The 13,577-nt window shown below is 36.3% G+C and overlaps 1 protein-coding gene across 4 annotated transcripts in view; it reads left to right on the top strand.

Annotated features, from left to right (window-relative positions):
- Positions 1-13,577, top strand: part of DNAH8 (dynein axonemal heavy chain 8) — a 218,669-nt gene that overhangs the window by 75,828 nt on the left and 129,264 nt on the right. For all 4 annotated transcript variants that reach the window (XM_072945080.1, XM_072945081.1, XM_072945079.1 and 1 more), the window contains 7 exons: positions 2,720-2,820; positions 6,024-6,161; positions 6,325-6,565; positions 8,097-8,296; positions 10,392-10,545; positions 11,944-12,107; positions 13,270-13,372. In XM_072945080.1, coding sequence (XP_072801181.1) covers positions 2,720-2,820; positions 6,024-6,161; positions 6,325-6,565; positions 8,097-8,296; positions 10,392-10,545; positions 11,944-12,107; positions 13,270-13,372 — 1,101 coding nt within the window. The remainder of the gene's footprint in view (positions 1-2,719; positions 2,821-6,023; positions 6,162-6,324; positions 6,566-8,096; positions 8,297-10,391; positions 10,546-11,943; positions 12,108-13,269; positions 13,373-13,577) is intronic.

The following is a 13,577-nucleotide window of genomic DNA, read 5'->3' as shown; positions in this document are numbered from 1 at the left end:
CTGGGAGGGAGACAAGAGAGCTAGATAGATAATTGCAAAACCATGTGGTGACCACTGTGATCTCGGTATGAGAACTTGTGGGTTATGGAAACACATGAAGTTTTCTTCTGTAGTTTATACCTTAACTTTGCCACATACTGATGAGATATTTTAAATATGCCTTTACCGATGTTGGAGGTTACTTCATGTCGCTTAATGATTGGGTTTTTGCCCCAAAGCAAATAAATGAAGACTTGGAGTCAGAAATCTTATTCTTGTTGCTTTATATGTATGTTCTATGGATGGTTGAGGCTGGTTCCATGAACTCTTTTGCCCAAAAAGTTCAGTCAGGTTGAAAGAAGCCTCTTAAATTGCAGGTTCTCCTGAGAGTTGATAGGGGTAGTTCAACCTTTTCTCATCATAACTAAGTGGAATTTTCATATGACATTTAATTTTCAGGTATCTCCCTTGATTTGAGTGTTTTTAAAATCCATACCCTGATAAGAAAAGTGTTTCTCTAGGATAATTAGAGCAACCAGGAATTGCAGCTAGTCCTTAGTGGGATAAACTTGTGCAAGCCAGATGAATCATCTGTCCCAGAGCCCAGTGTCTCTGCCACTTGGTTACAGGAGGGCAGGTCTAGCCTAGTAACTCTTAGGGATTTCTGTCAGATACGGTGAGTGTGCTGGCAGGGGTTTTCATGGGATGCAGCAGGCACAAACCTTTCACTTAAACATGTTGTTTTCAGATAAAAAGTCTAGTCCCTTGTTATGGTCAGGGTTCTTCTCTCTCTCGAACTATTGTGGTCACTCTTGGACTGAAACCGGCTCCTTCCATTACCCTTGCCAGCCCCCTTTGTGCTGAACCCTGGAGGAGACTCTGATCCTTTACTACCTGAAGTCCTCAGGTTTGGAGCCAGAGTCCCAGGGACAGGCCTCCCTCTCTGGAGGAGTCAGAACTAAGACTGACCTGGAGGCTGCACGGTGAGCCAAGAGAAACCTCTCAGCAATAAAAGCAAGATGAATAATGGAATGGATAGTAATGTTGCATGGTGATAAATGCCAAGGGAAAAAAAGCCTGGAAGACGCATACAGTGCTGGGCTATGTGTATGTAAAGTGGATGTGAAATTTAAAATAGGGCCTCCAGAGAAAGCTTCCTTAAGAGATGACATTTGAGTAGAGACCTAGGGAAGTGGTTGGAGGTGAGTATGTTTTAAAGGTGGACTCACTTCCTTGTCTTTCCCTCAGGAGTTACCAACTCATTGGTCAGCAACTGGGACTTTAATGAGCCACCCGTTTATCAGGGGTGTGTTCACTTCATTGAAAAGACAATGTAGAGCCCATCTCTTGCCTTCTTGTACCTTCTGTTCTGCCTGTGCCTGGGCTTGTAAGCTGAGCTGCCTGTTTTCCAGGCATCTGGCTAAATATGTGACTCTAGGTCAGACTTGCAGACCTAACTCTTCTCAAATGCAGGTTCCCCCTGTACCCTGCCTCCCTCCCCAATAAAAGCAGGTACCAAGATCTAGATCTGGGGAAGAAGAAGGAGCCTCATCTCACACTGGGCCTCAGGTCCCAGTGGTGTTTTCTCATGCAGCTTTACTCCAGCTTGGGGAGTTATGGGGTACTTGGCTGGCCTGCTGGCCAAGCTGACGTCTTGTTCCCCGTTTGGCTGGTGCTACGAGTCTTTTTATATTATTTGGGACCTGAGTGGAAAAAGGGGTGAGTGACTGACATTCATCAGTAGTTTTCACCACATTAACAAGATTTTAAATGTCATCATTTAAATGTATGCTAACTTTGAAGTTTTCGTTTCTCCTTTCCTAATGCCCACATAGTCCCATGGATTTTTCATTCAGTAAATCTATTGAGTAACCACTATACCAACCACCAAGAAGTATAAAAAATACAAAATAACTCTTTCCCTTTAGCAATTAAGAGTTTATTGGAGTTGCTCTTGGGTCTTGACACTTTCCTGATTTGACTTCTGTAAAATGTGCTGAGGTTATCTATCTGTCAGATTGGTATCATTATCTGAACACTGTGAGGTCTGATGCCAGATAATTTCCAGCACTGGAAATTTAGGATTCTTACTAATATGTTATGCCATTATGAGAAGCACACATATCTTGTCACAAGTGAATTATTTCTGTTTGCTTTTGTGCTTTAAACACTGTTAATACTTAGTATTCTAACTATAGGAAATTCAAATTCCAATTCAGAAGACCTGTGCATTAACTTTGCTCATTTAAATTGTTAGAGTTTTTCACATATTTCAAATGGTGTTAAAATGAAATTCTTTACTTTACAGACTTTTTATTGCTTATAGAGAAAACAGGGTTGAATGAATTATTCCAATGCTTCACTTATTTGAACCCTGTAAGAGAGATGACCCATCTGAAATAGTGAAAAAGTCTAAATTATGGAATTTTTAAAAGGCAGTTTCATTACCTTCAGATGTATTTATGGGAACTTGTAATATATGTCTGGGAATCACTTAATTAATTAAAGAAATAATTTCATATAGAATAGATACTTCCAGAACGCTTGAAAGCTAATTTTCCTAAGTGGTTAACTTTTCCTCTGATAACTTGGTATCAGTATAAATTTGCTTCACAAATCCTTGTTTTATAGATATTATTAAATAAACCTCAGTGTAGTTTTTATTCTGATTATAATAAATTCTACTTTAATGGGATCTGAATTAATTACATATTACCATAATTTGAAAACCTTTTTATAGGCTAATTTCGATGATCTGTGGAGGAAATTTGTTACATATTCATCTGGTGAACAACTGTTTGGGTTGCCTGTGACTGACTATGAGGTTTTACACAAAACCAGGTAAGTTTAAAAGTGGGACAAGTGTTATAAGCAAATAATTGACACTGTCCATTAGAAGAATCATGTCACCACTAGTTCCTTCATCATGCAAAGAGGAGTCTGGCTTGGAAAACTCCTGAATAGTCCCCTCATTCTAGGCTATTCCTGACCCATTGATACACAGTTTCCACATACAAAAGACATGCTATAGGGCAGTAGAAAATATATTGCAAAAATTCTGGGCATTTGTGGCCTATATTTAGCCTGTGGTTTATTTTTTTCTTTTCACAATTTTTGAATAGTGTCAGTGATTGTGCAGAGGCACTGCAGTTCCAGATAACTTTTGTTTCTTTAGAGGAATAGCCATCCTCAGCTCTCAATTCCTTCTTAACTGTATTTGTGCTAAGTGCTTTTCCCCACTGAGTAGACATAGAATTTATTGAGATTGGCCAAGAAACTTAATTGATTTTAAACAGTGGATCTAGGATTTAAACAAGTGTATTTTAATAGAATTTGAAATTTAACTTTCCTCAAAGGCAAAATGAAAACAGTGGTATTAGCTTGTTAGAATCTTGGTTTTAAAATTTTATGTTGACTTGTTTCAGAGTCCCAGCGTGAAAATGTTATGGCAGAATAGACTTAAAATTGTCTGAAGATAAATGAATTCTTCAGCCATTTAGGGTAGATAGTTTGTATTCTTTTTCTAAAACAGTTGTTTTCCAAGCCCAAACCCAGTGACCACTTGTGTTGAAATTGCTGTTGCCTGGTCCTTTCCCCTGACTTACTGAATCAGAATCTCTAAGATTGGGTCCCAGGAAATCTGCACTTTTATAAACTCTCTAGTTAATTCTTTTGCATACTCAGTCTGAGAATCAGTGTTTTATTTTAACCCTCAATATTCTAGGAAAACTAATCATCCCCATTTACCATCTGGACCAGTGGACCCTTTAAATTTTTTATATTTTTAAGGAATTATGAATAATTTTCAGAAGTAAGATTAAAGGAATGGTGAAAGGCAGTTTTATTAGAAAATTTAACAGGAATTTAAGCAGAGAAAACCCAAACTTCACTCCATAATGTTCCTGGTTTGAAGATTTATATACAGAAATGGAGACCAAAGTTTGGCTGCAGCTCATCAGCTGTCATGCATGAACCCTGAGCATACCCATCCTGTAAACACTGAGTCTAGATTTCAAGCCCATCTCCAGTAACTTCAAGCTTATCATTACTTATGGCTTTTCTTGCACTTGCTTTGTTAAAACTCAAGACTGTTGAAAATTGGACACTCATAATTTTGTTGAAGAGAGGGGGATCACCATCTTCTTTGCACTATAAATGCAAAACTCTTTATTACTGTTAAATTTGAATGATCAATTCAATTAACGTTTTTCATTTTTGCATCATCTGTTTCCTTTGAACATACATCTGCTATCACATTTGTCTACTTGCAGAATGTAGGAGACACAATTTACAAAAACATCATAAATAATGAAAGAACCCTGTCACATTTTTCACAAAATAGGATGGTCTAGGTTCTTGTTGCAAAATATTGCATGATGAAGCCCTTGCCTCTATTGAAATATATTTTCACTCTTACATTATTAAGTTTAAAAAATCGATCTAGATTATCATCATCTAAAGACATGAAAGTCTGAGATTTCACTTACACAGTTGCACTATCAAAATTAGAGTCCAGAGTGCTGCTTTCTGTCTCTTTATTGTTTAATACTTGGGAAGCACCTTTCTTTGTCAGTTTTCTTCTTTTGCTGTTTTCTATAGAAAATGAAAAGTACCAAATTCTTAACTGTATTAAGTGAAAGCTAAATTAAACAGAAACCAAAAGACTAAAAATGGTGTCCCAGAGTTCCTTTTTTATACTTTCCTGAAAGATGATGCACTATTTTATCAACACAATAAGAAATTTGAAGGATGATGCAATAGTGCTTTTTCCCACTGTTGCATCATCCTTATAGGAGATTTCATCATTCATTTTTCTTATTATTTTAGTCACTTTTAGTATAATTGGGAATAATCAGTGATTAACATTGAAATAATTTCTAGGATGATGAATTTGAAAAATGAAACAAGAGTTGGAAAAAAAGATAAAAGATTCCAGAATGTATCTTAGATTTATAAAAGGGTCCAATGCACCCATATGATAATTGCAAGTGTAAAAAATTAAGAAACAGAAACTTCAGTTAAATAGAGTTGGGAGACCAGAAGGGGGATGCTCCCATGCCCTGCAACATGAACAGAGCCCAACAAGAAGAGACTCCTCTTCTTTCTTGGCAACAGCTCAGCCAATGAAAAGCCATGGACTCTTTGTTTGCTATAGCCTTCCCAACTTCCAGTTCCCCTCTATAAAAGAGTTTTCCTTCCCTTGGCATTCAGGAACTTGCATATGGCTCTGCTGATCACGAATAAACCCATTTTTTGCTGGAGAAATAACTGGCAGTGTGTTTGTTTTTGGTCAACACAAGATAGAATGAGTTTTACTCTATTGAAAACATAAGCAAAATTTATTTTTGGTCTCTGATTATCTGTAATAAATAATAAAAGTTGTGACTCTCAATCCTTACAAATAATTAGAACTACTCGAGAAATAATCTCAAAAACTAAAATTAGATTCAGTGGACCCTCATGGTGTGCTAAGAGTTGAGGAATTCCTGGGAGAATTCACAACTCTGTTGAGTGGTCAATTTTTGTTCTTTTATACAATAAAGAAGCTTTCCTTTACCTACACCTGGAATCCCTCCTTTTATTCTTGTTTTCAATAGAACTCCATTTGGACACATGAGAGAAAGCTTTTGGTAGGAAAGTGATATTTAAAATCAGACTTAAAGACAGACATCATGATAAAAATCTAGCCTGAGTTTGAAAGAAAAAAATCAAACAAAACCTTTGCTTTAGCTTTGATCTTGTTACCAAGTTTTGGTCGCATTATTTGCAGTGATTGGTATGGTATTAATAATCAACATTTGTTAATGTCACATCATAGTATAATATAATATAATTTGGGATATTTGAGAGCTATAAACTTGACCTAATTGATTAAGCTTTAATAAAGTGTTTGTTTGGAAACCAACAGGGTTGTATGCATAGGTTATAAGACATTATACACATAATGTATGAAATATTTGATTAGATGAATTCTGCCTATCCAATAATGGAATTTATTTTTTAAATGCATGTTTTGTAATGACTTAATTTATTTGGTTTCCCAGAAAGGAACTCAACTTGCTGCAGAAGCTGTATGGACTGTATGACACTGTAATGGGCAATATTAGTGGTTATTATGAAATACTTTGGGGAGATGTAGACATTGAAAAAATTAATGCAGAACTGCAGGAATTTCAGAATAGGTGAGTTTCAACTGAATTAAATGTACCTTTTTATAGTGCCTATCTTCCTAGGATCCTATAGGTATTTCATAAAAGAATTTATCTTCTGATATAATGCTGTATATTCATAATACCTTCTTCAAACTATGTGTAAATGAAATAATTTTTTCTTTTTTTCTGAAAGATGTCGTAAACTGCCAAAAGGACTTAAAGACTGGCAAGCTTTTCTGGATCTGAAAAAAAGAATTGATGATTTCAGTGAGTCGTGTCCTCTACTAGAAATGATGACCAATAAGGCAATGAAACAGAGACACTGGGATCGAATCTCTGAGTTAACTGGAACCCCATTTGATGTGGAATCTGATTCTTTTTGTCTTAGAAATATTATGGAAGCACCACTCCTTAAAAACAAGGATGACATTGAGGTACATCAGATTATAAGGTCTTACAAATGGCCTATTTAAAGAATGTCTCCCTCTTCTTTTCTGAAAATTGTATGAATAAATGTTCTATTCAAGGATGTATTAGTTGCGCTATATAACACACCCTCAAAATTTGGAATGATCCTGAACATTCCTTGGTTTTGCAAAATAATGCTGTATCTTGAGATGAGATAATTACTTGAAATATTTCAGTTTTGCAGCTTGTCAGTGTATCCTCCTTGTCCCTTAACTATACCTCCATTTAAAAAATTCTGTTTATTTCTGTATTGTGTTCTTGGTGAGTTCCTCAGGACATTTTCCAGATTTCTAATTCTACACTTTTTTTTTTACTATTAGTCTATTAAATATTTTAAATTATTATATTTTTCTTTTCCAAGACTTTTAATTGGTTCTTTTTCTTTTCTTATGCTTAGTGTTTGCATGAGATCTCTTTTTTAATGAGATATAGCTGACTTATAACATATTAGTTTCAGATGCACAGCATAATGACTCGATATATATATATATTGTAGAATGATCACAAAAATATGTCTGGTTAGCATTTATCATCACACATACTTACAGATTTTTTTCCTATGATGAGAAATTTTAGGATCAACTCTCTTAGCAACTTTCAAATGCAATGCAGTATCATTAACTATAGTCACCATGCTGTACATTACATCCCCAGGACTTACTTATTTTATAACTGGATGCTTGTACTCTTTGATCACCTTCATCTGTTTCACCCACTCTGCACCCTGCCTTTGGGTGTCCTAAATAGCTGTGTTTCTGGTTTTTTTGTTTTTGTTTAGGTTCTAGTATAAATGGGATCATATGGCATTTGCCTTTTTCTGTCTGACTCATTTCACTTAGCACTCAAAGTCTGTCCATCCATGTTGTCACAAATGGCAGGATTTCCTTCTTTTTATGGCTAAATAATGTTCCATTATGTATAAATATACCACATTTTCCTTATCCATTCACCCACTAATGGGCACTTAGGTTGTTTCCATGCCTTCACTATTGTAAATAATGCTGCAGTGAACATGGGGATGCATAAATCTTTTAGAGTTAGCATTTTTGCTTTCTTCAGATAAATACCCAGAAGTGGAATTAAGGATAAGATGGTAGTTCAATTTTTAATTTTGGGGGGAGCCTCCATACTGTCTTCCATAGTGGCCACACCAATTTACATTCCCAATGATAATGTGCACTTATTACTCCCTAATTTGTATTATAATCACTTGTGAAAATTTCTTGAACCTTTATATTCCTTCCCATCTCTGAGATTCTGTGATGTTAAATATGAAAATGAATTGAGACATGTTGGGGAAGATAATTTACTTTATTTGCCTTGTGAGACTTTCATATCAAAGATTCTTGCAACACAGTGATCTTGAGCCTCAGTTTTCTTGGCTGTGAAATGACTCGTTGACTTCTAGGGCCAAGCTAAAAATATTATATGGTTTTACAATGCACTTAATTTGTAATTAAAAAACATCATGACATATTCTTTGATTTCCCTCTCAAGGATATCTGCATATCTGCCACTAAGGAGAAGGATATTGAAGCCAAGCTGACTCAGGTGATTGAGAACTGGACCAACCAGAACCTGAGTTTTGCAGCATTTAAGGGAAAGGGAGAGCTCCTGCTCAAAGGAACTGAATCAGGAGAAATTATCACCTTAATGGAGGATAGTTTAATGGTCTTAGGTTCCTTACTAAGCAACAGGTAATTTTATAATTTGCAGGGGAAGATTTTGATTTGGTATTTAGAGGTGTATAATTTTGAATAAAAGCCCAGTTTTGTAGCTGTGAAACAACACTAGATTCTGACCTAGAGTGCCGACTCTTGTCTGACCTTACATGAACTACCTGTTTTCCCTAATAATCATGCCTCCATCTCTTCTTTTATTATACTTGCCTCCCCTTTCTATTTTTCTTGGTGGGCCTCAACATAATTATTCTCCCCCAGATTGTCAGCTCATCTCCTGAACATCATGACTCCCCACCAAGATGACCACTTCATTTTGTCTTCTTTCTCTTTCATTCTCTGATTTTTCATCATTGCCCTCCTTGACTGAACCTGCTCAAGTGTTCACCCAATGGCACAGGAACAGTATGCTGGCAACATTTGAAGAAACATAACCGTTAAAGACTTGACACTTACACCCTTGTATTTTTTATGGTGAAAAGTGGCTACACCTGTGCTGGATTCATTGCAGCCTAAATGAGGCAACCTGTCCATCACTGGACTACTGAACCAGCTCTAAAGTGATTGTGATCTCAAGTGCAGCTTTAGGAAGTGGGACTCAGTCAGATTAAATATACTGTTCTGTCTTGGTCTGGGCATTAACAACCTCTAATCCCCTACCTGACCATCCAGTAATTCTTAACTGATCTTCACCCTAACACATCTAGAAATATATCACATTATTTCAGAGGTCACTAAAAGAAGTCAGTGTCCAGGGTGCATGGGGATTCTAATACCCTATCTCCAGGTTGGGATTCTTGTTTAATGAATGATATCCTGCATGATCTCTGGCCCAGAAGCAGTCTTGTATTTGAGTAATGTACTAACTTAGAAAGCTTCTAGTTCTGGGAGTTCTGGGTTGAAGTTGCTGGGGTTAAACTCTTAGGGTGCATCCTCTGCTTCAGGGAATGTGAATAATCCTATTTTTGGCTCCAAATATTAGGTGCTTCAACTTCCTAAAATACCCATCCATATCATCTTGGTGTGCATGTATTGATTCCGAAGGTGCTTTTGGCATACTGACTGCCTTTTAGCAGTAGACTAATGGCCAGATGGACAGTATAAATTGGGTGTTAAGAAAAATGCCTCTTGCTGCCTGAACAACTCATCTACCTCCTTGGGGCAATTTTTGTACCACCCTTTTATACCTCCATGTATATAACTTAGGCTTCCATAGAAATGAAAGGTGACTCGCAGGCATCAGACTCTACCCAGAAGAGCCCCATTCTATGTGTGAGTACCTTCAAATCACCCTGTCCTGGATCAAGAAATGTTTTAAGACTGTACTCAACAAGTGCCACACCAGGAAATGCCACCACACCACTTCAAAGAGACTTGCCATTGCCACAAACTGAAGTAGCTTCTGAATCCAACCATAGGTAATTAGGTCTTTACCCGGTATCTTCCCATCACTTCCTTCTGGCATCCACTCTATTTTTTGTCTTTTTCAGTTGTGCCCAACTTTCTGGACACTGTGAATTCTTATGAACCCTTCAGCTACCCCTGATGGTGAAAAAGCAGGAACTAGGCTTTTCTGGCTAGCAGTTGTGGATCTTTAACACTGCAGAATCTAGGCTCAGTTTCTGGTGGAATTAGTAGTCTATGAGTGGGAAGAGCACATCTGTAGTGGACATCAGAGCTCAAGCTTAACCCTGGCCTTGTGGCAGTCGTTCCATACACCAGTAACTAACAGTGCTCGGCATGTTATTATCACAGGCAATCCCCACTTGGATTTGATTCACAGAAGTCTTGGAAAGCCATCTTATTCCTTGTTTTCCCTTTACTCCCAGGAGCAACCAGCACAGTTCCTTTACTGGACCTCTGTGGCTTGAAACTTGGCAAATTTCCTAGTTTATCACTAATACATGGAAACAATAATTGAAATCACTATAATTATAAGAGTTTTGTTAATAAAAATGCAAACATCTCATTAACTTATGAAATTTAATAGGAACTGCCTTTGAGGAAAAAGTTCATTGTCAAAGGACTCTTTCTCCTATAATTTACTTTGTTAAGCCATACTATTTTCTGAATCTTTTTAAAAATGTAATGTTTTTCCATTCCTACTTTTTAGATATAATGCTCCATTTAAAAAAAATATCCAGAATTGGGTGTATAAATTGTCCACTTCCTCAGATATAATTGAAGAATGGCTAATAGTCCAGAACCTTTGGGTTTATCTTGAAGCTGTCTTTGTAGGTGGAGATATTGCCAAACAGCTCCCTCAGGTAACTATGGTGTTTGTAACTGTGGATAGAATAGTTTAGTGTGTGTTGTCTGTATGTCTCTGTAAAACACTCCACAAAGACATAAAGTCATGTCTTGATTATTTGCACTAGGGGTTTACAAACTATGGCCCACTCACCTGTTTTTGTAAATAAAATTTTATTGGAATACAACCGTATCCATTCGTTTATGTTCTGTCTATGGCTGCTTTACCAGTACAACGGCAGAGTTGAATAGTTGTAGCAGAGACCCTACAAAGCCTGTAATATTTACTGTCTGGCCCTTTATAAAAATTTTTTTTGAAAAGTGCTGACCTTTGATTTATATTAGTAGAAAGAAGAAACACATATTTTCAAATCTCCAGGTTGTCTGAGTATATGAGGTACATTCAACTGGGGGACTATTAAATTATAGTAGTCATTTCTGCTCAGAGTTAAACTTATATTTCTCTGAGAGTAGAATTTAAAATAATCTGTATTCTATAAGCACAAATTAACTATTAGGAAGTCAACTAATAGTAGATTAGAAACATGGGGCAAGGAAACTTAGCCTTTGAAGCCTGTGACAAATTTTTTTAAAACAGCTTTTTTGGGACCTTTTACATTAATGCCAGGAACTAATAGCTCTATTCTATGAAGGTAACTTACCTGTTATAAAATTACGCCTGCACTGTTGAATTTCCTTACCTAGGGGATCTCTATAGATTAAAAATCAAGGATAAAAGCATTTTGAAAATGGCTGATTTCCCTTTTTAACACTTTTTTAAAACATAAATCTTTCCTTTTTTAATTAGAAAGTTGTATTTTTTTTAAAGTGCTCTTTAAAGTTTTAATAGAGGCAAGATTATGCCAATTTCAAAAGGCGTTTTTGAAATGGAGTGCAAAACTTAATATCATCCATAGTAAACAGAAAATTTTCATTTGCAAAAATGTAAATGAAGCTTTGTTTTGTATTTTTACTGTTCTCTTTTTGCTTTTGCTTTTTCCTGGGATACTGTTAAGCTTTCATTATTCCAAAGATCCTGAGATCAAATTATTTTCATTCTTCTTCAGTATGCTCATCAAGCCAAAACACCTGGGGTGCTGAAAGACTAGATTTGCGATTGAAGTTGAGAGCTCTGAAAGTTAATCATGTGGCACTTTGAAAAATGTATTAAATGTAAGGAAACAAATGAGCAATAAACCCTATTGTGCTAAAGCAGTATTTCAATAAGAAGTTTTATGACTTTGGGTTTTTGTTGTTCAGAGTTAATTCACATGAAAAAAAAAATGCCCCTTTAAATCATGTAGCCTGAGACTAATAGGCTGGTTTGAAGAACTGCAGGACATTCCAAAACAAAGACTTTGCTTTTATTTAATTATCCAAATGCCAACTTTTACTGACTACAGATTTGGTTTTAGGAAGCAAAACGTTTTCAGAATATTGACAAGTCATGGGTAAAGATAATGCAGCGAGCTCACGAGAATCCCAATGTGATTAGTTGCTGTGTTGGAGATGAAACCATGGGGCAACTTTTACCTCACTTACACGAACAGTTAGAATTATGTCAGAAGTCACTTACAGGGTAAGAGTTTAATTTTTAAATTACCTATCATTTTATATGGGATGGTGTTTTATCCCAAACAAATCAACAGTATTGACTGCCTCTTTGGTTTGGTAGTGATGGTTGAAGTGGTGATAGGAATTTAACATTTCACGTAAATTTAATTTTTCTAAAAAAAAAAAAAGTGCACCTTCCAATTGAGGTTGGGTGAGTTTAAGGCATTGTATTAGTTTTGTAGGGCTGCTGTAACAAATTACCACAAACAAGGTGGCTTTAAACAATAGAAATTTACTTTCTCACAGTTCTGGAGGCCAGAGTTCTGAAATCAAGGTGTCCATACCTTCTGAGTATCCTTCCTTGCGTCTTCCAGCTTCTGTTGGTTCTCATACTTCCTTGGCTTATGGCTACATAACTCTGGTATCTATCTCTGTCTTCACACATCCTTCTCTTTTTCCTGTGTGTTTCTTATGAGGACACTTGTTACTGGATTTAGGGTTTATCTGGGTAATGCAAGATTATCTCTTCTCTTTTTAAGATCCTTAACTTCAGTACATCTGCAAAGACCCTTCTCCCAAATAAGGCCACGTTCACAGATTCCAGGGAATAAGACGTGGACATACCTTTTGGGGGGCTACCATTCAATACACTACAGGCATAGAGTAGATATGTGCACTCAGAGAAGAATTAGCCAGACAGTGTCACAGGTAATTGTCTTAAAAGGTAGTTCATTCTCCATTTCTATTTGAAATAGGGTAACAATATATTCTGGTTTGTCCAAGTTTATGGCTCTGTCCTGGCTTAATGGTTGGTTGTTTCCTTCCTCACTTCAGTCTCAAAATATCCTGGTTTGGAGATAATTTACGTGTTCACCCTAGATTTAAGCCGTGAGGTTCACAGTACTCCCAAAAAGTTCACAGGAGGGCTCTTGATGAGAAAGAAGACAACAGACAATGGGGCAGACTTGCTCTGAATCACTTTCTTATTTCCATCTGTTTTCCTAAGTGCCATCCTTGGTGGAACAGGACTTTGGTTATAAACATTTCAGACGCAAATGGGAAATAACTATAGATGTTTGCTACTGTCTTATTGAAGATGTTAGTGATTGTATCTTGGCTTTTAAAAAAAAACCAAAATTAATAATCCAGAAAAAAATATTTTGGTAACATGACTTTAATATTTTAAGGTATTTAGAGAAGAAGCGATTACTATTTCCAAGATTCTTCTTTGTATCTGATCCAGTTCTCTTGGAAATTCTCGGACAAGCCAGTGATTCCCATACCATACAGGTATATAGTCCAAATATCTGTTACCTCAATCCTTTTTTGCCACAGTCTATTGTAATAAAAAATAAAAATGAAGTTAACATATTGCAAGTGCAGTCAGGAAAGAAGAGTATTAATTATGTTGGTTTTAAAATGTCTATAATTTTCTTTATATTTGGAGCCCATCAACCTGAGGCAAGAGTCACTGATCATGCAACTCACCAGCTGG

Source organism: Vicugna pacos, chromosome 20 (genome assembly GCF_048564905.1).
Source record: "Vicugna pacos chromosome 20, VicPac4, whole genome shotgun sequence".
Taxonomy (NCBI): Eukaryota; Metazoa; Chordata; class Mammalia; order Artiodactyla; family Camelidae; genus Vicugna; species Vicugna pacos.
This window is presented reverse-complemented; position numbering and strand designations above follow the sequence as displayed.